General features: G+C 49.7%; 2 protein-coding genes across 6 annotated transcripts in view; one reads left to right on the forward strand and one right to left on the reverse strand.

Moving 5' to 3' along the window:
- Window positions 1-25,082, forward strand: part of CXCL16 (C-X-C motif chemokine ligand 16) — a 38,664-nt gene that overhangs the window by 13,066 nt on the left and 516 nt on the right. Inside the window, exons 3-7 of one of the 4 annotated variants that reach the window (XM_030862284.3) lie at window positions 14,909-15,876; window positions 22,172-22,329; window positions 22,687-22,825; window positions 23,133-23,215; window positions 24,424-24,843. In XM_030862284.3, coding sequence (XP_030718144.1) covers window positions 22,263-22,329; window positions 22,687-22,825; window positions 23,133-23,215; window positions 24,424-24,843 — 709 coding nt within the window. In that variant the 5' untranslated portion in view covers window positions 14,909-15,876; window positions 22,172-22,262. Of the gene's footprint in view, window positions 1-14,908; window positions 15,877-16,366; window positions 16,921-20,656; window positions 22,330-22,686; window positions 22,826-23,132; window positions 23,216-24,423; window positions 24,844-25,082 lie in introns of those variants that run through there. The other 3 variants (XM_070044592.1, XM_060290002.2, XM_060290005.2) reach the window with 3 other exon arrangements.
- On the reverse strand, window positions 15,623-21,210 carry ZMYND15 (zinc finger MYND-type containing 15). Of its 2 annotated transcripts, none has more exons than XM_030862202.2 (13): window positions 20,505-21,210; window positions 19,839-20,073; window positions 19,597-19,752; window positions 19,170-19,330; window positions 18,473-18,625; window positions 18,072-18,152; window positions 17,809-17,925; window positions 17,600-17,688; window positions 17,414-17,512; window positions 17,095-17,248; window positions 16,954-17,057; window positions 16,557-16,717; window positions 15,623-16,163 (listed from the first exon to the last, which is right to left on the reverse strand). In XM_030862202.2, exons 1-13 carry the CDS (start codon window positions 21,139-21,141, stop codon window positions 15,992-15,994), a joined length of 2,319 nt encoding a protein of 772 aa, XP_030718062.1. In that variant the 5' UTR covers window positions 21,142-21,210; the 3' UTR covers window positions 15,623-15,991. The 2 variants fall into 2 exon arrangements, with proteins under 2 accessions (XP_030718062.1, XP_030718060.1); XM_030862200.3 differs by having other exon boundaries at window positions 16,954-17,012; window positions 20,505-21,206.

Here is a 25,082-nt window from a genome sequence, read left to right on the forward strand (position 1 = left end):
CAACTACTGAGCCCGCGTGCCACAACTACCGAAGCCCGCGCTCCTAGAGCCTGTGCTCTGCAACAAAGAGAAGCCACAGCAATGAGAAGCCCGCGCACCGCAACGAAGCGTAGCCCCCGCTCGACAATACTAGAGAAAGCCTGTGTGCGGCAGCGAAGACCCAACGCAACCAAAAATAAGTAAATAAATTTAAAAAAATGTTACAATGTCGTGTTAATTTGTTCTGTACAGCAAAGTGACTCGGTGACACATACATATATATGTATATACATGTATGTGTACAAATCATTACATTGTACACTTAAAATATATACAATGTTATATGTCAATTATATTTCAATTTTGAAAAGTCTCCAAAAAGATTACATTGTGTTTTAAAATTGAGACAAAAAAACTAATGATAGGGACTTCCCTGGTGGTACAGTGGTTAAGACTCTGCGCTTCCACTGCAAGGGGCACGGTTCGATCCCTGGCTGGGGAACTAAGATTCTGCATGCCATGAGATGCAGACAAAAGATAAATAAATAAATAAATTTAAAAAACCCTAATGACATATTAAGAAAGGCATGGAAACAAAGGAGTGGGGCAAAAATTGGACGTGAGTGAAGGTGTTGATTTACCACATGATTTACTGTGAGGTAAAACAGGAAAGCACCAGCAGTTTGGGAGAAAATCTCAGTGACAGTAGGGGATCAGTCTTGAGAAATGCTGCATCACCAGTGCCCTTAATGGCACAGAGGTCAGTCAGAAAATGAATCAGAAGAGTCGGACTGGGAAGAAACTTTGTGAATATTTTAACCAATTTATTTTACTTACAATTTTCTTTTCATGTATGCACCAGGATGATTTTTTTTTGAAGGGCCTAAAATAACTTTTAATTAGCATACAATACATATTTTAAGGGCTTAGAAAGCATTGTGCTATAATTTACCAGGCAGCATTTTTTTCTTAGTGGTACATAAAATAATAGTGTGTATTACAATTGAAGATGTCTTAGAGTCAGTGGAATTCTCTGTGTAGGCCCAGTTCTGGACCCAGTGAATCCAGCACTAAACACTTGACAGACAAGGTCCCTCCCTGTAGCTTATATTACACTTTGGGAAACAGGCAGTAAACTAGAAATTAGAGACTATACTAAGTTTTGTGAAGGAAGTCAACAATGTGATGTGATGGGGAGTGACTTGGGCCAGTGGCTACTCTAGCTCTTGGGGTTAGGGAACCAGAACCACACTGAGACCTGGGAAGAGGGGCCCCTACCTGGCTCTCTGCTTAACTTTATGCAGATCTCCAGGGGATCTTGTTAAAATGCAGATTTTGACTCAGCAGGGCTGGGAGGGGACCAGAGAGTCTGCATTTCTAACACGCGCCCGGGTGATGCCGAGGCTTCTGTTCCCGAGGACTGCACTTCGGTGGCAAGGCTGCAGGGCGCCCGGTGTATCACAAATACTGAAACACGAGGCCCCTTTCCCTCCCTTTCGGCCTTTGAGAAGGGTTTTGCAAGTGTGGTAAGCAACTGAGCGAATGGGAATTACGAGAGAGCAGTAGGCCAGTTGGAGTGGATGGGAGGCTGAGTCTGCTGTTGTGTGTCTTGGTGGGTCTCGGTCCACCATGTAGGCATCTGGGCCCAGAGCAGCTCTGCTCACTCTGCCCACCCGTGCTGGGCTAACCCTCAGGCTTGCAGGCAGCAGCCCTGGTCTGGGAAGAATTTGGTTCCTTTAGCCCCTGGATTATGAGGAGGTGAGCAGGCCAATGGGGTGAATATGGGCCTGACCTTGAGCATAGCTTGATTTATACAATGAACTATTTATTTTTTTGGTCTTATTTGTTTTTGTTTTTTGGGGGCCGCACGGCACGTGGGGTCTTAGTTCTCCAGCCAGGGTTTGAACTCATGCCCCCTGCATTGGAAGCGCAGAGTCTTAACCACTGTACTGCCAGGGAAGTCCCACATACAATAAAATATTTAGACTTACGGTACGTGTGCCTTCATTTGTGCTGCTGTCCTGGGCCTTACAAATGTTAGCAGTGGGCCCGCAGGATATAATAATAATAACAACTGACATCATAATACTTTCTCACCTGTATGCCAGTCTAAGTATTTAACATGTATTAACTCCTGTAATTCTCATAACAAACCTATGAGGAAGTGGAATGGTTATCCTCATGCCCGTTTTTCAGATCAGGAAACTGGAAGAGCCTGCATTGGAATCCTGGCAGTTCGGCTCCAGGGTCTGTGCTCCTGACTATAATGCCCTGTTGCTTCTGCTCAGAGGGGAGCCTCTCGGAGGAGGCCTGAAGGACGGGAGGAGACAGCCATGTGATGAGCTGGAGGCAAAGCACATTCTGGTTGAGGGAAGAGGCAAAGGCTCTGGGGGAGAAGAGTCGCATTAAGGAATCAGAAAGAGATCAGTGATTAGGATGGGGCAGAGGGGTCCGAGAGGAGGAGACAGGCAAGATGAGAGAGGTAGGCAGGAGCTAGATCATGTAGGGCCTTCTGGGGAGTCTAGAAGGCTTTGGAGGGTTTTAAGCAAGGAGTGACATGATTTTGTTTAATTTTTAAAAGATCATTTTGGTGATGTCTGGCAAATGGATTGTATCAGTGGAGGGGGGGAAGAGTGGAAGCAGGGGGACCAATGTGAGGAGGCTATCACAGTAACCCAGGTGAGAAATGACATAGGTGTGGACCAGGGGGATGCATAGGCAGAGAGCTGGATTCCGGATGAGTTGAATGTGGAGGTGATGAAAAAAAAGAAGGAAACCAAAGATGGTTTCTAAATTTGGGGTTTGGGCAACTGAATGGGTAGTGGGTTTTTTTCCCTGAAGTGGGGAAGTCAAAACCATGGGAGTGAGAGGTATGGAGGGAGACCCAGGCATAAGAGTGATGCTGTTCAGAGGACCCTATGAATTTCGGCTGAGAATGTTTCGTAATGTAACCTGGGTAGGGTGGAGGGTGAATGCTCTCTTAGCTTGGTGAAGCCAGTGTTATCAGCCAGGTGAGGACCAGATGGAGTCTTCAGAAGGGAAATATTCATCAGATGGGGTGGAGTGTTTGAATTCAGGGTGTAGACACCCTGCAGATACAACCCTTCAGCATTTCTCTTCTCTTCCCTCTCCCAGCTGAGACCCCTGGAGACTGAGCTCGCTGCACCCACGCACCCACAGTCGCCCTCCACTGTATGCTTGTGGTGAGTAGGCACTCAGACACCAGGAAAAATGCATTTGGCTATAACGTTTACAAGGCCCAAGAAGGTTTGGGGAATAGATTCTTCCCATAGGAAGGAAGGGGTGGTGTTTCCTGAGAAAAGGGCATCAACTCAGCAGGGACTGGGAGAGAATCGTGGAAAGAGGTAGAGCATTGGAAATGAGTTATCTGCCAGTGAGACACAATCTCGGGTGTGGGGCAAGGGAGAAGGTCACTAGAGCAGGAGTTCCATGCCTGGTGTCTCTCTCCTCGTTCCCTCCAGAGGAAGATATCTAAATGTTGCAGTAAATATTGTTTACCTCCTTATAATGGGAAGCTAGCAAGGCAGAATCCTGAGCAGGGGAGGGTCACTTCCTGGTCAATGTCATCCAAGAGGCATCAGTCACTGCGTCCTCATCAGGGACCACTGAGTGTTAAGGAAGAGATGCCCACAGAGGGCAGGGCAGCCGGGAATACATCGTGCTCCATCCCCCTCTATAGGTTTCTCTCTAGAGAGTCATTAGAGACACTGTGTGGAACCATGATAGGGGGCTTGCCCATGATCCCCTTTTTCCTTGAGTTATTTTGGGTGATGTATTCATTTGCTAAGGCTGTCATAACAAAGTACCAGGGACTGGGTGACTTAAAGAGCAGACATTTATTTCTCACAGTTTCAGGAGGTCAGAAGTCTGAGATCAAGGCATTAGTAGGATTGGTTTCTTCTGCGGCCCCTTTGTTTGGCTTGTAGATGGCGGCCATCTCCCTGTGTCTTCACATGATCTTTCTACTTTACACGTTGGTGTCCAGATTTCCTCTTTTTATAAGGACATCTGTCATATTGGATTAGGACCCACTGTAATGATCTCTTTTTGACTTTATTACCTCTTTAAAGACCCTGTCTCCAAATACAGTCACATTCTGAGGTACTGGGGATTAATACTTCAACATATGAATTTTGGGGAGATACAATTGAACCCTGAACAGGTGGGTAAGTCTCCCTTACAACCACAGAGCAAGATTAGAACAATAACAATAATCTCTGTAACTCCCAGTTTATCAACATTATCTGAGGAGGGGAGGAAACAGATATGCTTAACTTCTTGATTTAACTGGGGAGACTCATAGCATGTTATTTTACTCCTTTTTTTTTTTTTTTGGCCATGCCACACGGCATACGGTATCTTAGTTCCCCAACCAGGGATCGAACCCCGTGCGCCTTTCAGTGGAAGCACGGAGTCCTAACCACTGGACCGCCAGGGAATTCCCATGTTATTTTATTCTTGACTTCAAGTCAAGAAATACAAGTTAAGAATACTTTTGGAAATGTTAAAGGAAAACATTAGAGAAATAAAAAACGAGATATATACCTCCAAACCTCCAGAGAAGATAAAAGCAAAGAAAATGTAATCCATATAACAGAATATAAAGCATCAAGGAGGCATAAGAAAGAGAAAACATAAAATAAGATCACTAATTATACCAAGTATATGGATCAAAACAATTCATGTAACTATTTTAAACTCCTCTATGAAAAAAATTAATGTTTCCAAATTAGGCTAGTCAGCAAAATTCTGTTAACAGTAGTTGCCTCAGGGGAGGGAAACAGGGCAATGGGAGACCAGAGGGAAAGGGAAATTACTTTTCACTTTTATGAAAAGGTACTATTGCACATTTTGAATTTTATTATTATGTTTTGCTTATTCCAAATAATAAATGCATAATAAAATTAAACCATATGGTATAGATGTTTTGTTAAGTGTTAATTTTATATTGATATAGGGTATATTTACAATGATTCTATAACAGCCATAAACCTTTAGGCACGAAATCATATTGTATCGAAATATATAAAGTCCAAATACTTAGAAATACCCTGGGAAACTCTATATATATCTATATAGCTATATAGACTAGAAAAGATAATAGTGGAGAGAAACTGTGACATAACACAGCAGTCTTTGGCAGATGAAGTAAGAAAAAATAAACAAAGGTACAAAGGTATTGAGAATCTAAATGATAATAGGTGATTGATTAATCAGCCACTCATTCAGCAAATATTTATTGAATGTGTCTGATGTGTACCATGCCCTTTGCGGGATACCAGGAATACAGCAATAGATAAAGTCTCCATCCTGGAGCTTGCCTTCAAATGATATTTCTTGAACCTTGTATCTCATAAACGGAGAACACACATTTTTCAATGTCAATGAAACATTTATAAATATTGATAAAATATGAAGTTTTGAAGGAAATACCAGATAACCCCAAACTTGAAATTGTATTGGCCACCTTCTCCAACCACAATGCAATAAACCAGAAATTTACAAATGTTTAAGTAAAAAAGTCCAACCGTTGAAAAACCCCCAAATAGGGCTTCCCTGGTGGCGCAGTGGTTGAGAGTCCGCCTGCCGATGCAGGGCACACGGGTTCGTGCCCCGGTCCGGGAAGATCCCACATGCCGCAGAGTGGCTGGGCCCGTGAGCCATGGCTGCTGAGCCTGCGCGTCCGGAGCCTGTGCTCCGCAACGGGAGAAGCCACAACAGTGAGAGGCCCACGTACCGCAAAAAAAAAAAAAAGAAAAAGAAAAAAAAGAAAACACCCCCAAACAGTCCTGGGACTTCCCCGGTGGTCCAGTGGTTGACTCCACGCTTCCGGGCTTCCCTGGTGGCGCAGTGGTTAAGAATCTGCCTGCCAGTGCAGGGAACACGGGTTCAATTCCTGGTCTGGGAGGATCCCACATGCCTCGGAGCAGCTAAGCCCGTGCGCCCCAACTACTGAGCCTGCGCTCTAGAGCCCGTGAGCGACAACTACTGAGCCTGCGTGCAGCAGCTACTGAAGCCCGCGGGCCTAGAGCCCGTGGTCCGCAGCAAGAGAAGCCACCGCAATGAGCAGCCCGAACGCAGCAATGAAGACCCAACCCAACCAAAAAAAAAAAAGACTCCACGCTTCCACTGCAGGGCGCACGGGTTCAATCCTTGGTCGGGGAACTAAGATCCCGCATGCTGTGTGGCATGGCCCAAAACAAAACAAAACAAAACAACAAAACCCCCACCAAAACAGTCCTAAATAATTCTTTGATCACTGAGAAAATCTGAATTACAAACACAGATGATTATAAACAGATGAGAATGTATCATGGCAAAACTTGAAGAATGGGTGTAAATGACACCAGATTACCGAGTACTTATGATTAGCACTTATGATTGGTATCAGAGACATTTCATAAATTATCTTATATAATCCTCACAACAGATATGGCGTAATGCCTCTGTTGTAATTAGGCACTCATAAAAATTTGCTGAAGCGGGTTATGTGGCTCAGAGAGATTAAGTAACTTGCTTAAAACCACACAGCTGACACCAGTCAAACTGGGACTTGTACCCATGCCTGGCAGACTCTTATGCTTGTAATTGCTGTGCCGCCGTCAACATGATTGATGGAATATGCAGAGGGGAGGAGCCGGTGATTTAAGCTGGCTTTAACCGAAACCTGTTTTCTCAGGTTTTTTGCTTACCTGTTCTTTGTCTCTTTCTTCCCTCTCCTTTTCTTTCTTTCATATGACAAAGGTTTACTGAGTACTTCCTGTGTACCAGATATTGTTCAACATGCTGGGGATTCAGTTGGGGAGAGGCAGACAATAAACACGTCAGCAATACATATGCAACTTTAGGGAGAAATACGTGTTGTGAAGAAAAAGGAAACAAGATAAGGAGGTAGACTGACAGGCTGTTTTAGTTAGCGAGGTCAGGGAAGGTCTCTCTGAGGCAGTGACCTTCAGGAAGGGAGTGGGAGTGTTCCAGCGAAGGCAACAGTAAGGGCAAAGGCCCTGGGAAAACGGGCTTGGCCTGCAAAGAATGGGCACAGCAGGCACTGGTGGTCCAGTGTTTAAGACTCTGCACTTCCACTGCAGGGGCATGGGTTCGATCCCTGGTCGGGGAACTAAAATCCCGCGTGCTGCATGGCGTGGCCAAAAATAAATACTTAAAAAAAAAAAAAAAGGGGACTTCCCTGGTGGTCCAGTGGCTAAGACTCCATGTTCCCAATGCAGGGGGCCCAGGTTCAATCCCTGGTCAGGGAACTAGATCCCACATGCCGCAACTAAGAGTTTGTATGCCGCAACAAAAGATCCCGCGTGCCGCAACTAAGACCGGGTGCAGCCAAATAAATAAATATATATATATACATTTTATAAATAAATATTAAAAACAAAATAAACACGAGGAAGCACGGGGAAGACAGGTGCGGAGGGCAAGGGAGAAAGGAGAGTAGAGGACAGACAGAGAGGCAGGAGGAGGAGGAACCAGCACAAGGATACCCTAGCAAAGGGGGAGGAAAAGCAGGAGAGTGTGCTGGTCCCGGAGGCCAACACAGTGCTTCGAAGAGTGAGTGCATTTAACAACTCTGTTAAAGTGCTGCTAAGAGAGTGAATACTGACCATTGGGCTTGGCATTATCTCAGCAAGGGTACTCTTCATCGGAGTGGTTGGGATGTGAATGGAGAAGAAAGGATGACCAGACATTTGAGGAATGCATTTAACATGAATGACCAGAAAAACGGAAATTGCAGGGAATAGATATCATAAGAAGCACTGGTGGAAAGATGAGGAAGTTCTGAGGATAGGGCCGTGTAGTGTTGCCATTTGAGGCAAGAAGGGGAATTTCAGAGAGCAGAAGTGAGTATGGAGTAGAGAAATCATAGGATGGTTGGGTGTGCTAAGAGCCCGCTTGTGACTTGTTGTTACACATTCAAAGTGAGATCTGTCAGCCCACTTGTTTATCCCCAGCCATGCTCAGTCGCTCAGGGAAAGTCTCACTGTTGGTGGAGTTTGGTTTGATCCTTCTTGCAGTTTTGCAAGGAAAATGGCGGGACAAGAGCATTAAGAGTGTGTGCGAAGGAATCATTATAATCATGGACCTAAACTGGGTGAAGTGGGTTGTGAAGATGTGAAGAGGGTGATGGACAGTGAAAATGTGGACTAAAGAATCTGAAAGGTTGAAGGATTGTTGAACTGAGGATATCAGAGAGGGGACTAGAAGGATGGATAGTAGTGGGGTGCTGGGAATCAGAAGGTTGGAAGAGGTGCAGTTACTGGTAATGACAGGGCTCTAGGGTTTGGCCATTGGAGGAGCGTGTGGCTGAGGAGGGGTGGAAGAGAAGAGGGCAAGGAGCTGAGAGGTTGGGCTGTTGGATGGATTATCTCAGTGGATGTCTTAGTTACACAAATGAAGACATGATTAAAGATGGAGAAGTAAACATAAGCCAAATGCTCAAGCCCTTGATGAAGCCGATAGATGTCACAAGATGATTGCCACAGGAAGGGTAATGGCTGGTCCAGTCTCCTGGCATGTGCTTCAAAGAGGCTGGGGTTTTGGAGGGAGGAGAAATTTTTTGGAAGCAAAAACATACGGTAAGAAAGACAACTGCCTCATCTCAGAATTTGTGGAATGTGGGAGAAAAAAATATTTCTTCAAAGGGGGTTGCAAGGGGGTAGTGGCTTTGGAGGAGCACCAAGTTTCTGAGAGCAAGAAGGCAAAGGGAAAACCAAGAGAAGAGGTGGATGATTTGGGGCATCTTGTTGACCTTAAATCCCAGAGGGTCCAATGAGAGGATCTGGAGCAGGAAAGGGAGGAGGTAGGAGATTGAACCCAAGAGGGGATGAACAGAGTCATGTGGGGATAAGTCAAGGTGACGACGGGTATGTTGGCCAGTGTGGACTCCTGGCGTGTTGACAGCGAAAGCGTTATGACTTTGCTTCCTGGGCTCTAGGTGCTGTGCTGTTCTCTTCATGCCCCTCGGCTTTACAGCGGCTCTTTGGCTTCTGTCTGTGGTTCCTGTCTTCTAGGCCTCAGATCTGTGTCCACGAGGCTGGGCTGAGACTAGCACCCCACACAGACCCATGTTGTCTTCTTCATCCTACGCTTCTACCTCGGTCCCTGCAAACTGCCTACCTCCTTCCTTGGCCGGAAACTCCATGCGAAGTGTCTCAGGCATATCAACTCCCCGCCCACCAGGGAGGCCCAGACAGTCTTGGGTCCTGCTTTGGTTCCCAGCTGGGACACTTTCTACTTCCTCTTTCCTTTATAATAGAGAAAAATTAGGAACTGCCTAAATGTCCCACTAGGCCATGTCACATTCATAAAGTAAACTAATATACAGCCATCTGTATAGACAGATGAGACAAAGAGACTATCTAATGACATAAAAAGCTGTTCATAACATATTATACATTTATTTATTATTTTTGGCTGCGTTGTGTCTTCGTTGCTGCTCGCAGCCTTTCTCTAGTTGCAGCGAGCGGGGGCTACTCTTTGTTGCGGTGCGCAGGCTTCTCATTGCGGTGGCTTCTCTTGTTGCAGAGCATGGGCTCTAGGCACGCGGGCTTCAGTAGTTGTGGCTCGTGGGCTCCAGAGCGTAGGCTCAGTAGTTGTGGCGCATGGGCTTACTTGCTCCACGGCATGTGGGATCTTCCTGGACCCGGGCTCGAACCTGTGCCCCCTGCACTGGCAGGCGGATTCTTAACCACTGCGCCACCAGGGAAGTCCCCAAAAGCTGTTCATAACATATTGTTTTATTAAAAGAGCAAGCTAGTTAGCATGATGTACAGTATGATTAAAGTTTGTAAAAATATGTACATTTTGATAAAAGAGACTGTAAACACACCAAAATGCCGACGGTGGTTATCTCTGGGTGTTGGGATTGAGGGCCATTTGAATTTTCTTTTTAGGGTCTTCTGTATTCTCTAAGTTGCCCAATTGTTGCCTCCAATTCGCCTCCCTGTCACTCTCCGCCCTCTCAAGGCTGCCACCACCACTCTGTTGAATACTCTCTTGTCTTTGTTGTGAAGTACAGGGGACATTTCTTCCCCTTGATCTGACCTGGCCTAAGCAGTGTCTGGCACAGCTGAGCACTGTTTCTTTGTTTCTGAACCCTCCTGGTTTTCCAGTGCTCTCAGCACTTCTCCCTCCCCTAATTGCCTCCTCTTCCTCTGACCATCCTTACCTCCACCAGGATTCCGTTTTGAAGGCCCCTTCTTCTTTCTAGGGTCCTCATCCACTCTCCTAGTTGTGTGAGTTCCATCTCACATGTCAATTGCCTACCAGAATCTCTACTGCGAGGTCCCATGAGCATTTCAAACTTAACAAGTCCCACCCTGAGTTCATTACCTTTCTCTCCCACCCCTTCCAACCGCTCTAACTCCATCCCTTCTCTTCCTGTGTCCCCACTGTGAGCACACGGCACTTCCTTCCATCTGGTTGTCCTGGCTGGGAACGTTCAGCTCCTTCTCTGCCCTCCCTTTGTTCCAATAGAATTGCTCACCATCTGTTATTTCTACCTCCTCATTAGCCCTAGGATTTAACCTGTTTCTCTCCAGCATCAAGGCACCATCAGCTCTTGCCTGTATTGCTACCAAAAACTCCTAGCTGATCCGTCTCAAGTCTTGCCCTCTCACAGTCCATTTTCCCTCCAGTATAGCAGGAATAGGTTTCTAAAAGTCCTTTAGGGAATTCCCTGGCTGTCCAGTGGTTAGGACTCGGTGCTTTCATTGCCGTGGGCCGGGGTTCAATCTCTGGTCAGGGAACTAAGATCCCTCAAGCTGCGCAGACGGAAAAAAAAAAAGATTCCTTTAGTGAATGCCGAGTGGCTATTACGTCCCAGGCACTGTGCTGGGGCATAGTTATAATCAGACAGACAAGGTCTCCCCTTTCATGGAATTCACTTTTTAGTATGTATTAGAGGAGGAGGGGTAATAAACATAAATAAATGAATGACATAGTAAAATAACTGTGATACGTGCTCAAAGAAAATAAAAGAGTAATGTGATAGAGAGTGATGGGGGTAAGGGATCCTTGTAAATTTCATGGAAGCAGGGACCATTCTCTTGTTTTTTTTTCCCCCACTGCATCTCTAACACAAAGCCGTGTGTGCATTCAATCAGTATTTAGTAAGTGAATTATTAAGGTGGGCAAATTTGTAAATTAAACGTTTTGATTACAAAAGTACTGTGTGTTCACGGAAGAAAAATGAGCAGGACAGCAAAACAAAATGAATAAACACATCCTTAGTAATCCCGCCGCTCAGAGATAACAATATGCTTTCACGTAGGAGGTGGCAGGAACTTAGGGAGAGGTTATTTTTCTGGCCAAGGGAGTGGGGAAAAGTTCTCTTTCCCCTCAATCCACCAGGGACGTAGGCTGCCCTTTTATGGCTGTAGGGGATTTACAAGGTATTATCAGGGGGTGTCTACCCTCATCTGGGGTCAAGGAAGGCCTCCCTTCCTAAGGAAGTGAGCTTTAGGCTGAGAAGGAATTAATTGTGCAAGAAAACAGGGAAGTTCCACACTGAGAAAGTGTGGTGTCTTCATTTAGAGCCCCTGGCTCGAGGGTAGGGAGGGGGCAGGAAGCAGGATGAGATCAGCCTGTGGAGGTTGGCGGCGGCCACATTAAAAGGGCCTTGTTTGTCATGTAGATCTAACTGCCAGATTATAGAACTAAAGAATATAGATTAAAAAAACACCCAGAAGAAATAATCAGCCAGATCCAGAATGAGGAACATTCTACAGCACAAGTGATTTAGTTTCTCATTGAATCAGTGGACTGAAAACAAAAAAGGGAAGGAGGTCTGTTACAGAAAAACAACAAAAAAACTTAAGAGAGATAACAACCGAAAGCCATGTGTAGATCTTATTCATTTCTTGATTGTAACAAACCAACTGTAAAAGCCATTTCTGAGATAATTCAAGAAATACGAGGGCTTTCCTGGTGGCGCAGTGGTTGAGAGTCCACCTGCCGATGTAGGGGACACAGGTTTGTGCCCCGGTCCGGGAAGATCCCACATGCCGCGGAGCGGCTGGGCCTGTGAGCCATGGCCGCTGAGCCTGCGTGTCCGGAGCCTGTGCTCCGCAACAGGAGAGGCCACAACAGTGAGAGGCCCGCGTACCACAAAAAAAAAAAAAAAAGAAAAGAAACTTGAATATGAACTGGGTATTATGATAAGATATTAAAGAATAATTGTTAATTTTATTGGGTATGATAATGGCATGGTGGTTACATTTTTTAAAAGCCTTCATTAGTTATAGATGCATGTAAGTGAGCTAACTGATGTCTGGGGTGTGCCTTAAAACACTCTGGGAAACAGCTGGGGGTGTGTGATATTGTGATGTAAGAAATACATATTTTGGTCTTCATCCCAGATTCTTGGCTCAAACGTGTGGAAAACCCTTGGAATTTCCTGAGTGATAGGAGGTGAGAGGAGTGTCTTTTGTTATACATAACAGGCCCCTTTGACTGTACCTGAGTTTATGTTAATGAGGTGACTTTTGGTGGGTCCTGGATAGCTTTAGGATTATTCCTCAGGAATAACCTCCTGTGTGTCTGGTTGGCGTACAGCCATCTATGATTGTTTAATAGTGAACTGTGCGTCCTGTATCAACCCAAACATGCTGTTCTATCCTGAGCACTTATAAACAAAGATACTGCCCCTAAATTAGTCACTCTCACAATCCATTTTAGTAAAGGTCCTTCAGGAAGCTGATGATACCAATCTACAAAATGAAGCAACTCCTTCACAACTATATTCCTGGTTTCAGTAGATCCTTAGTTTTTGCCTTCCCCCCATGCTGACTACCTTCTTGGTGAGCAGAGGCCTTAGAGGTACTTTCTGTTGTCCCAGCCTAATTATTTACTGGATAGCTTTGAGGCTGGTGGCCAAAACTCAGACTGACTCAAACCCAAGCTTAGTCTAGCACCAAAGTCCAAACCAGAACTCTTTTAAAATTTCATTTTAGCTATTACAAATAATTACCAAGGGATTGTATATTTCACTTTTTTTCTTATTGGTTTGCATTTCCTTATGCATCTAGTGAAACAACTTCCTGGGAGTTGAATCCAATTTTAAATTCCATTTGTTACTTTTACCTTTAGTAACTGAGTGCAGCACAGCTGCTGCTCCATGCCATGGGTGACCACATGGCCACCCAGGAATCAAAGGTTCTGCATCTCCCATCTTTTTATCCTTTCTCCTCTCAAACCACATATTTCTGTGAGCTAGGGCCAGTCTAGCTAATCTCACTTCTGACACCAACTATTAGCTGCTTTTACTAATAGCACTTTTGACACCAAATAGGTGTTTTCTTTTTGTTTGTTCTCTCACACCAACCAATTCGCCAACTACCCTGACACCAACTGGGTGTCCTACAATTCAATCAATTCTTTTTTATTTTTTAAATAGGGTATGTATGTATGTATTTATTTATTTAGGCTGCGTTGGGTCTTTGTTGCTGCACACAGGCTTTCTCTAGTTGTGGTGAGCAGGGGCTACTCTTCGTTGCAGTGCATGGGCTTCTCATTGCAGTGGCTTCTCTTTTTACGTACCACGGGCTCTAGGCACGTGGGCTTCAATAGTTGCAGCACATGGGCTCAGTTGTTGCAGCACGTGGGCTCTAGAGCACAGGCTCAGTAGTTGTGGTGCACAGGCTTAGTTGCTCGACGGCATGTGGGATCTTCCCAGACCAGGGATTGAACCCGTGTCCCCTGTGTTGGCAGGCAGATTCTTTACCACTGCGCCACCAGGGAAGTCCCAATTCAATCACTCCAGACACGGAATTTTTCCCTTTCTATACTTTGTGGTAAGAGTCATTAAGCCCGGCCCAGAGTGAGCACAGACTGCCACAGGTTAAGGGCTCAGTCCTAAAAGACTGCCCCCACTTCAGATGCTAATTGCAAGCCCTGGGCCCTCTGACCAACTGACTATAAACTGAGGCTTCCTGTGATCTCCTTCTCAGGTTCAATAATTTGCTAAAATGGCTCACAGAACTCAGGAAAACAGTTTACTAATTATTACTGGTTTGTTGTAAAGGAACTGCAAAACGGAAAAGAGGTATAGGGCAAGGTGTGGTGAGGGAAGAGGGGGTAGCCTGGAGCTTCCATGTTCTCTCCAGGTGTGCCAGCCTCAGTACCTCAGTGTGTTCATTAACCCAGAAGCTCTCTGAAGCCCATCGTTTAGGGATTTTTATGCAGGTTGCTTGGTGATTAACTTAATCTCCAGCCTCGCTCCTCTCCCTTGGAGAGTAAGGGGTGGGGCTGAACGTTTCAGCCCTCTCTAATCATGCGGTTGGTTCCTCTAGTATCTAACTTCCATCCTGAAGTTAAATAAGGGCCCACCTAGAGTTACCTTATTAAACTCAGGTATGGTTGAAAGCGGCTTATTATGAATAACAAAAGATGCTCCTCTCACCTCTGTCACTCAGATTATAGAAGCTCTTGTGCCAGAAATGGGGCACGCAGACCAAATATATATATTTCTTATATTATCACATTATCACAGGGAGTAATAATAAAATTTGAAAAATGTTGATAATTGTTGAAGCTGGGTGATGGGCACATAGAGATTCATTATGCTGAATCTTCTGGGCTTTTGTGTATATTTGGAAACTTTGATAATAAGATAGTTATAATAAAAGAGGATGACAGAAAGAGAAGCAACTTACAAGCCATACTAAAGAGTCTGAAATTTTAAACTTTTTTTTAAAAATAATTTTAGATTTATAGGTGGGGTGCAAAGACAGTAGAGGGTTCCCAAATACTCCTCACACATCTTCCTTATTACTTCTTCTATAACCACAGCGTGTTTATCAAAACTAAGAAATTAGCATTGATACAATACCATTAGCTAAACTGAAAACTTTATTTGAATTTCTCCAGTTTTTCCATTAATTTTTTTTTTCTGTTCCAGGGTCCAAACCAGGATACTGCATCGTATTTAGTTGTCATGTCTCCTTAAGTCTCTTCCAATCTGTCACCATTTCTTGGTCTTTCTTTGCTTTTCGTGACTTTGATGCTTTTGAAGAATAGCAGTCAGGGGTTTTGTAGACTGTCCCACAGATTGGTTTTGTCTGGTGTGTTCTCATGATTAGTCTAAAGTTATGGATTTGGGGGAATAATACTACAGAGGGGATGTGGCCTTATTGCATCATGTCAGGGAGCATGATGTCAACATGACTTCTTATTTCTTGTAAACCTAGTCACTTGGTGCAGGTGGTGTCTGCCAGGTTTCTCCACTATTTTTCCCTTTCTATACGTTGTGATAAGAGTCAAGCCCGGCCCACACTCACAGGGATTTTAAAAGTGGAGGAAAGTTCATTGAGGGGATTTAAGCAGGGAGTAATGTTTCGAATGTCTGTTTTGGAAGGAACACGAGATATGGTGGCATTTGCAGTGGGACTGGACATAAACTGCTGGATGTTGAGTGACCAGCAGCCTGACTCAGCTGGAGCTGGTTCTTTATGGGCCGTGAAGGATGAGAGAAGGTGGAGTCAGGGATGGCCATGAAGTTTCTAACTTGGACAGTTGGGTGGCTGGGGTCTTTCACTGACTCTAAACCAAGGTTGTGAGTGCCCCTAGGAGGTTGCATGCCTCCCCTGCCCCCGCCCCCGTCCCCTCTCCCCCCCAGAGAGAAGCCACTTTCTGTTTCTTGGTCTTGCTTGACTCGGATCCGGTCCCTGCCTGTTACTGGGGCCGGAAAATGCCTTGTCAACACACACATTAGAAGAAGTTTGGGATTACCCAGGAGGGCAGAATCCCAGAGGGGACAGCTTTCGAGGAACTGAAGAAAAATGGAAGAAAATGTCATCCGTAAATCCTTTAATCCTCTTTCCATTTAAGGACCCAGTTATGAGCGTTTGACTCAGTGGTTTCAAACAAGTAAGTTTAATTACCTTTCGTGTTCTGCCAACTGGCCTCCCCCCTCGGCCTCGCCGGTTTCGTGTTCCTTTCTGAGGCGTGTTAGGGGAGGGGGTGGACTTCTACCTCTCCGCCCTCACCTCCGCCGGCGGGCCCTCCGCCCAGGTTTCTTTTCTCCTCGGCGCCTACGGGCGGGGGCGGGAGGAGCGGTAGGAGTTGGGGCGGGAGGCGCGGGCCCTGGCGCCGGGCGGGCCCAGCTCCCTTGCGGAGGCTTGTAGACCAGGTGGAAGATGAAGGCGTTGCAGTACCTGAGGGGGCGCGGCGCCGTCAGGGGCGGTGCCAAGAGGCCGGGATTTTCCCAAGGGGCGGAGTTTGTGGGCTCCGAGTTTCAGGGGGTGGGGCTAAACTTAGGGCTCTGCCAGCCCGAGCGTAACCTGGCTTTTTTTTGCTGAGGGGTTGGGGCCGGGGTGGGGGGTGGGGGTGGCGTGGGCGGGGCTGGGAAACGAGGAGTTGGAGAGATTTTTGTGAGCTGGATCTAAAGAGGGGTGTGTGGGCGTTGTCGAGACCCTCCAGCGGGGGTGGTGGGAGTGCGCGCGGCGAAAGCAGGGTGTAGGGCTGGGCCAGGAGGGTCCCAGGACCGCAGAGACGAGGGTAGCGGTGGACCTTTCAGGATGCGTGGCCAGAGAGCAAGAAGGCCTTACCAGGGCATACAGTTGTCCGCCGCTCTGAGGCGAAAGGGGGAGCGGAAAGGGTTGGGCTGTGGAGGGCTGGTGCCCCCTCCCGTGGCCACCGCCATGGTCTGGTCGTCCATCACACAGCCGTACTCGCTGCTCTCGGTGAAGAAGGCCGGCACTCGGAGGGACTGGGGTGGGGGCGGGGCCTCAGACACTCTCAGAAAGGCTCCCAACCCCACGTACCTCCCGAGGACCCAGGCGGACCGGGATGGGGAGAGGCACGAGGCAGGCACAGAGGGGGGCAGGAGGACCCGCTGGCGCGCCCCAGGTCTGTAGAGCAGATGATGGGGAAGAAGAGACTTTCAGAAAAGGAGGAGGAACCGGGCAGGAGGTGAGAGAAGGTCCCTTTTGTCCCATCCCGCACCTGTAACCGGGGCAGCGAGCTCAGCCAAGTGTCCTTTAGACCAAAGCCAGAGTTAAATCCTGCGGAGGAAAGGAGAGCAAGGAGAAGCTGGCTCCCAGGGCCTCCTCCCACCTCCCCCATGCTCCTACCCCAAGCGCTTACCGATAACCAAGTCAGGCTTGGGCCCCTGGAGCAGGTGGTAGGGCCGTGCAGACACCTTGATCTGCAGGTCCCTGCGGCCCCCCTTCTCCTTAGTCCCAGAGCTTAGCCGTGCTGATACCCCGGAACCAGGACGGACAGATACTTCGAGGTCATCCTGGGGAGTTTGGAGTGGGGTGGAGAAGCCGGTGGAAGTTTTGGTACTGGGAGATGCATCAGATAAGACAGGGGAGAGGAGGCAGGGATCGGAAGGGCAGAGCCCAGCTGGGAGGACAGCAGGAGGGTTAGGGCTAAAGAGCAGGGCACCCCCCTCAGCCCTCACCCTCTGCAGGGTAAAATTCTGCTGGTCACTCTCAGGGGGCAGGCTGTCACCCACAAACTGCAGCTCCAGGGCCACGTGGGGGAGCAAGACCAAGAGCTCCTGAAGGGCAAAGAGGACAGATCTGGGTCCCACCCTGCATCCACCTCCACACCCAAATGCTCAACCCTCAGGCCTGGAGGGACTTACCCAAAACACCATGATGAGGTCAAACTCCTTCCCAGCCTCCATCACGTGGATTTTCAGTGACTGTTTGTTCTGGATGTTGAGCTCAGGGACTGGGTGATAAGCTAGTCATTTAAGAATACGGTCTCCTCCTCCCCTCCCTCCTGTCCCCTACCCCCGCCCCCCGGCCCTCCTGCTCCACGCACTCCTCCCCCTGCCTCCGCCCTCCTTACAGGACTGGGGCACCAGATGGGTGATGACGTAGTACACAGTCAGCGGGTAGGTGAGAAGCACAGCCATGGGGGAGTCCAAGCTGAGGCCCCGCCATGTGTAGTAATCCTGCCACGAGCCTGGGGAGAGTGGGTTACTGGGGACCTTGCCCCAGGCCTGGACCCCCACCTCTCCTGTCCAATAGCCCCCTTTCTCAGCCACCGAGTCTGCTGGCCCTCCAGTCCCCGTCCCTACCCCTAGCTCCCTCAGGGCCCCTCCAGCTCACCAAAGAGGCCCCTGGGTGGATCTGGGGGCACAGGAGGCATCAGAGCAGGCCCATCCCCCTGAAGAAGCTGGTAGGGATCTCCTGAGAGGATGAAAGAAGAGGAGCCTGGTGTCAGGGAGGTCCCCACCTGGCCTCTTCCTTCTTCCAGAGGAGCTGTGTTCCCTGAGAGAGGGCCTGGAGCTGCAGCAGGAGGAATGGGGAGCTGCCTAGGGATGGGGCTTCTGGATGGGCTGGGCAGGGGTGACTTTTCTGAGGGTTGAGGAGAGGCATGAAATGCCCTGGTGGTGGTGGTGAGGTTTGGTGTGTATGTGGAGGGGTTATCTAGGACCCGGACAACTTTTTGCTCTCCCGTCCTTCCCTCTAGTCTGAGGGACTTATGCCTGGAGAGAGGCCCCACGCACCATTGAGAAGAACGCTGAGGGATGGTGTGCTGCCCCTTGGGTGCCCGAGGGTGCCAGGGCCTGGAATCAGCATGCTGAGCTGGGTCCAGTAGCCACGAGTGAGGCCTCGTGAGGCCAGGAAGGCCTCCTTGTTAAAGGTTTCACTGGTCACCTCTGGAGAAGGATGAGGGGAGGGGTTGAGGGCCTGGTGGCCAGGATTCCAGACTTTGGCTCTCCTCAGTCTCTCCCCAGGACACTGAGTCTGAGTCTGGTTCTAGTCAAGCAGAGAACTATTAACATTTCTGAGTGTCTACAGCATAGCCCACAGAACCCATATAACAATTCCATGCGTTTTAACATTTGTTAGTCTGCCCATTTCACAGTTGAGGAAATAGCTCTAAGAAGTAAAGCGATTTGTTTCAGGGCACCAGTCAGTGGTGAAGCCGAGAAGCAAGTATTTGAATCCCTACTCCCGAATCCCAGAAGTTCTCTCAGGGACCAGGGCGCTCAGTTCTCAGCTCCAGAGATGCTGTGTCCAGCCCCAGGGGTCTAGCCCCCAGCCCCAAATACCCAGCACCCAGCTGTTATTCCAGGGATCTAGATTCCAGCCCCAGGCACTTAGCCTTCAAGCCCAGGACCCTGTTCCCAGGCACCTGGGGCCCCAGTTCCAAAGACCGGGTCCCACTTTCCCCCACCCATCCTGACCTTCTTAGGGTACCTGCGGTGTAGGTAAAAGGCAGAGTTGCCAGTTCTCCGGCCCGCTCCATGAAGGCTGCAAGCCTTGGGCACCAAAATCGATGGCTCACATCATCTGGGCATCGCTTCCAGTCAGCCTGGAGACAAGCCTCTCCGCAGTACAAGACAGCGCCACACTGGGGGCTGGGGTCACGGGGAGGGGTGGGCACTCAGTGTTAGTGTCTGTAGGTCCCCTGTCTGCTGTCCATCTGTCCTGAGACTGCCCATACGCACTCAGTCTGTTTGTACTCTCTCTGCCTATAACAGCTTTTTGTGTGTGTGTGTCATCTTCTTGTTTCCCTGTCCCTCATTCTGTCTGTCTGCAGGGCCCCCCCCCAGCCTGCTTCCTCTCTGTTTGCCTGACTGTTGGGGTCTTCCTTCCGCTCCCTCCATCTCTGCAGGCTGCTCACCAGGGGGTTAGCTTCACTTCAAAGCTATGCCTGTGACAAACATGGCAATTTCGAGCCCGAAGGGAGGCAAAGGTGAAGCCGGGCCGGGGACCCCATGTCCGCATCGGGGTCTTGGTTAGCTTCACTTTCAGCCTTGGGACCAGATTCTCCAGCTCCCTGAATGGGGGTGGAAACGGCATCAGGCTGGGGGGCTCAGGAGCCCAGGGCCCCAGGCTTCCCCACCCTCTACCAGGTTTCTGTACCGATGCAGCTGGGCGTCTCCCACAGTAAGCTTTCGGGGCTTTCGGGGGTCTCCAGAGCCCATGGGACAGGCCATGCTGTGGCAGAGGAGAGCATAGGCCCGAGGAGCCAGGTTCTGTGTCCCTGAGCCCCTGCCTGCACTCCCCTGCCCTCCATCCGTCAGCAGGTCAATGCCCAAGATGGTGCCGTGTTCATCCGTCACCAGTAGGAGGCAGGAAAGGTGCAGGGGGGCCGCCTCTGGGGAAAAAGGGAAGAGTCGGGGGCAAAGACTGTCAGGGTCAGGGATACCAAATCAAATGCCCACGGGGACTAGGAGACTGAGCGAAGGGGACTAGGGAGAGAGGGCACGCCTCATCGGAAGGGGACTGCGGCTACACAGAACCAGCATTTGCTGCGGGGTGGAAATGTGGGCCTGCTGTGGGAACTTTACATTTTTCTTGAGAAGGGGTAACTCCAGACTTCTGGAAGTTTTTTCTTTTAATGTTTAAATGTTGGCTCAAATTTAAAAAAACAAAGAACATTGTGGATCAATGAAGACACCTTTTTAGGCCAGATTGGCCTGAGGGCCACCCATTTGTGACTCCTAACTGGATTCTGAGGGGCAGAGGAGGGCTTTGAAGGGAGTATGCCTGGGCGGGGGCAGGGCAGGGCCAGCCCTGGGTTCTTACCACTTCTCTGTCCCTTTCTTCTCTCAGGCCCTGGTTTGTCCTCCGCTCTGTCCTCTTGGCAGCCGACCTCGCCACCTGCTGCCTCCTGCTGGGCCCCGTCTGCCTCCCCTGGGGGGTTTGCTTCCCGTGGGGACTCCCTGCTGGTAGGGGCTGGCTTCCCATCCGCCTCTGTTTCTACTTTCTCGGTGCCTGCGCCCTCCTCCTCTCCCCCTTCCTCCAGGCTGACAAAGCTGACATAGGGGCTTAGGTCCCGCAGGTGGAGTGGGGGCTCGTCTCCCAGGAGCCGGGCAGCCCCCAGGCCTGGTGCAGGGCCTGGCTCTGCCCCTTGCCCCAGGCTGATGCCCACACTACGGTTGGGCAAGACGTGGAGCACCCAAAGGGCGCGGTCCTGGGGCAGCCTTCTGATCTGAGCCTCCAGCTGCCACCAGCAACCCTCCGGGCTGGTTCTCACGGCCCCGCGCTCCGCCACGAACTTGCGGAACCAGCCAAAGAGGAGGGCAACGAAATCAAGGAACTCATCCCGGTATCCAGACACAAACTCCATGTCTTCAGGGAAACAAGGCCTGGGCCCAGACTGAGCAGAGGGAGGGATGTAGGGTGAGAGAGAGGTACTCGGGAGAGTTTGGGGCTGGGTCATAAAATGGGGGAGATTGTGGGTTTGAGGGTCACTTAGGGTGGAATCTATGGATGAGTGTTAGGAGTGAGGAAGGAGTTTTCAGGGCGGAGGATGGGAATTCAGGGTGAGAATGGGGTCCAGACTTGAAAGTGGGTGATAGGGTTAAGGATGAGTAGTCGGGAGGGAGATGGTATTTGGGGCTCAAAATTTTGAGGCTCAAACCCTCAAAGGTAGGGTTTAAGTTGAGGATAGAAGTGGGAGAGGGCTAATCCTATGGGCAAGGCTTTGGTGAGGAGGGAAGAGTTTTGGATCCGTCTGTGGGGTGTGGGAGGAGGGGGACAGGAGCTAGGGCATCTTGGGCTTGGATAGGTTTGGCGGTGAGCCCCGGTACACCTAGCCCCTCCCGTCCGGTCCGCTACTCCGGTACCTGCAGCCGCCACCACTTTTCGAAGGTAAATACCTCGGGGTGGGGCGTGACGTCAGGCTGCCCGAGCCCTCCGCCGGCTCCTCGGGTTGCCACGCCCCCTGTGTCTTACGCGGCGCAGAGGCGCTCAGGGCAGTCAGTGTGCTGCTGGGCGCGCGGACTCCTCTGCCGCGGTCACTCCAGCCATGTGACTGGATCTGTGACTGGATCCCAGTGCGCCGGACCCGAGCCCGAAAAGTGAAAGCCTCTCGAAGGAGGAGGTCCAGCCGACTGACCTGCGGAGGGCGGGCGGGGCTGACATCCCCGGGCCCAACCGGATCAGCCTAGTGGGCAGTGCCCGCCCGCCACGCCTGGCCCTGCAGCCTGGACTTTTTTCCGCTTTCTTTCGCCTTCTTCAAACATTCCTGGCTGCCTCCTCGACGGGGCACTGGGCTGGGTGCGGGAGCGCGGGCAGAGGCGCTCCGCCTCCCGGAGTTTCCCCGCCGCCCCAGGCTGGCGATCACGCGGCTACAACGGTACTGACCGCACTTACTGGTTCGAGACGGTGAGGGCGCCCAGAGGCAGGCGCCGACACCTCGCGCCTCGCCTCGGCCCGGCCTTGGTGCCGACGGCCGCCGTCTCCCGCAGAATCTCAGGCGTAGCGGGAGAAGGAAGCGAAAGCCATTGAGAAACCGGCTGGAGCACGTCTGGGAGTCAGACAGGGCGAGGCGGGCCCGAGATGATGCTGAGCTGGGAACTCCGGATCCTCTTGCTCCTACTCTTTCTATTGTGCCACACTCCTCCAGGTTCGTCAGGGACCCGACTGGTTCCCAGATCCCCGAATCCGGGGAAGGGGATGGGGGGGCACGAGGGCCGCGGGGTTGAGTTGAATAAGTGGGGAGCCAGGGTCCCCAAGGCAGCCGGGGCAGGGGGAGGGCCAGCTGCCTGGGGTTGGGGACGGGCTGGGGAACACCAGGGCCCAGGTGTGATTATGGACGTGTTTGGGGAGTGTGATGTGTGAGTTGAGCCCTGGGGGTGGGAGGGGCTCAGATCCCCGGGTCTAGGGGAGAGGCTGCAGTGGGGCTGTGGGTTGGAGGCTAAGTTTACCGGTGCGTGAGCCCCTGAACCTGGGAAACTGTGCTGACCACCTCGGTCCCGCTCAGGCGATAGCAATGAAGGTAGCATCGCTGGCAGTTGTCCCTGTGATAGAAGAATTTCTTCCCACTCCCCTCCTAACGATCAATACATGGGACATCTCCGAAAATACCTGAAAGTCTATCAACGTTGCTCTTCCTACGTCAGGTAATCTCACCCACCCCTGGGAGCGCAGAGCCTCCGGGTGCCTCCAGGACCCTCTCTGGTCAAACTTGAACTCCTTCTGGGAGGACCCCTAGTCCCTTCTATAGTCCCCATAACATTAGGTTATGTGTGCCCTAATTCTCCACACCTTAGTTTCCCTGTTCCGCCTGGAATTTCCCAGTCCCAGCAGAAACTGCTGAATCTTGGCAGTGACCTCACTTCTTTGGAACGAGGAAAGAGCTGGGAAAGTGGGGGGAGAGAAGGGGGGCGGAGATTGGAGACACAGCTGAGACCACATCCTTCCTTACAGGTTCCAGCTACCCTTGGGAAGTGTGTGTGGAGGCAGCAGTGACCGGTGGGTCCAGGAACTGATGCGCTGCTTTGATCGTGAAGGTGAGCGCGTTCCCCCTCCTCCCCAGGCTCTGTCTCCAGGGCTCGGCCGCCTCCACCTCACACTTTTCTTTGCCTCAGCCCTTTCCCCTTTGACACCTCACATTCCTATTCTGTGTACTTTCACTTAAGTCCCTGTTTACCAGAAATCACTCACTGTCACTTCCAGGATTTTTGCCAATTCATCCTATCACCTGTGCATTTACTTAACGTTTTCCTTGAAATCAAGGCACTATTTTTATTTTCCAGTAATTTATTATGGAAATTTAAAGACATATATAAAAGTTGAAAGATTTGTACAGTGAACATCCCACCACCTAGATTCTATAATATTTGATTTTTATATTTTATGTGTGTACATAATAAAGCATATATATTTTATATTTTACAATATCGAGTCTACAGCATTTTAACTATATTTGCTTTATTGCACACCCATCTGTCTATCCATCCCTCTATTCCTCATCAACCTGCCTAATATTTTTTGGTGCACTTCCAAGTAAGTTGCAGGGTTGGCTATACTTTATCCCCAGACATTTCATCATGTATATTATTAAGGCGGGTTTTATATTTTATTGTACCTTTTTTTTTTTTCTTTTGAGGTAAAATTTACAAACAATGAAACGAATAAATCTTAAATGTACACAGCCACTTCTGAAAAACTTAATGGCAACTAGTCCTAAGCAGGAACATCTGTGAAGTCACAAATTTGATATGCTGGTTGTATTTCTCTCCTAAAATAAATACACAACCATTAAGACACAAAGTGTTCTTCCAGGTCCCAGCTAAAGTTGTCTTCTGTAGCATTGGTGGTACCCATACTGCCCTTTGGCTACGTAGACCTACCTTATTCATTTACTCTTCCTGGCTACTCTGGCCTTTAGTACTAAAATTATCCTTGCTTTACAGCTGAAAGAAATGAATCCCAGAGAGGTTAAGAGACAAGGGGCAAGGTCACAGCTACTTTGTAGCAGAGCCCGGGTTCCAACCCAGGTCTCCTGACTTCCCAGTTCAGAATGCATGCTCGCCCCAGTGGTTCCATGTTGTGGTTTGCTCACTTCCATCTCCCCATGTTTCCCCTCTGCCCCTGCCTTTCTTTCCTGGCATTTAGCTGTTCCCTTGATGTTCTCCTTGACCCATTACCCTTCCCTCTATCTAGTTCTTCAGCTTATTCCCTCATAGCCCTGATTCCTCACTTCTTGCTTCTTCAGAATGTGGACGTGCTCACACCAGGAGTGTGGCCCACCAGGGACATGTAGCTCCCCGCAGCACCCAAGTTCCTGAGCCCACAGAACAGACACCTTCAGCCACGGGCACCCCCTCACAGAAGTACCTGCCATCTACCCTGCAGCCTACCCAGCAGCCCATCTCTCCAGAAGGAGCAACTTTGTTGGACCAAAAGCTCATCCACACCAATGAGACTACCACTTACACTTTGGGCCACCGTCTGGGGGCAAGGCCTGGGGCCAGGGGGAACCAGAGGCAGCTGGGAGAGAATGTGGGTCCTGCAGCTGGGACATCAGCCATGGTGCCAGTGCTGTCCCTCTTGGGCATCGTTTTCCTCCTCACTGGAGCCCTGCTCTACATGCTGTGCGAGAAGAGGAGGAAGCAGTCACTGCAGTGTCCTCCAGGTAAACTGGGCCTCTGAACCCCTCCTCCAGGGATCCAGAGGCTCCTTGGTAGGGATCCTGCCCACAGTAGCTCTCAGGCCGGCAAATGTGGAGGCTGCCTGCACCACGGACAACAGGCAATGAGGGGAGAGTCAGCCAGACTACAGAATGGGGAGGGAGGGAAGCCACCAGGCCCAGGGACCAGTGCATGGCCTTCAAAGCCAGACAGTGCTTGAGCAACATCAAGATGGCAGCTAGAG

Source organism: Globicephala melas, chromosome 20 (genome assembly GCF_963455315.2).
Source record: "Globicephala melas chromosome 20, mGloMel1.2, whole genome shotgun sequence".
NCBI classification, from domain to species: domain Eukaryota; kingdom Metazoa; phylum Chordata; class Mammalia; order Artiodactyla; family Delphinidae; genus Globicephala; species Globicephala melas.

What these genes read in the sequence shown, in the direction of transcription:
- ZMYND15 (XM_030862202.2), bottom strand. Translation starts at nt 21,141, where the DNA reads ATGACCCAGCCCCAAACTCTCCCGAGTACCTCTCTCTCACCCTACATC. An exon ending in TCCACCCAGGGGCCTCTTTG is followed by an intron (nt 17,926 to 18,071) that starts GTGAGCTGGAGG and finishes CACTCTCCCCAG; the next exon opens with GCTCGTGGCAGGATTACTAC. An exon ending in CAAGCCTGACTTGGTTATCG is followed by an intron (nt 17,058 to 17,094) that starts GTAAGCGCTTGG and finishes GGGAGGTGGGAG; the next exon opens with GAGGCCCTGGGAGCCAGCTT.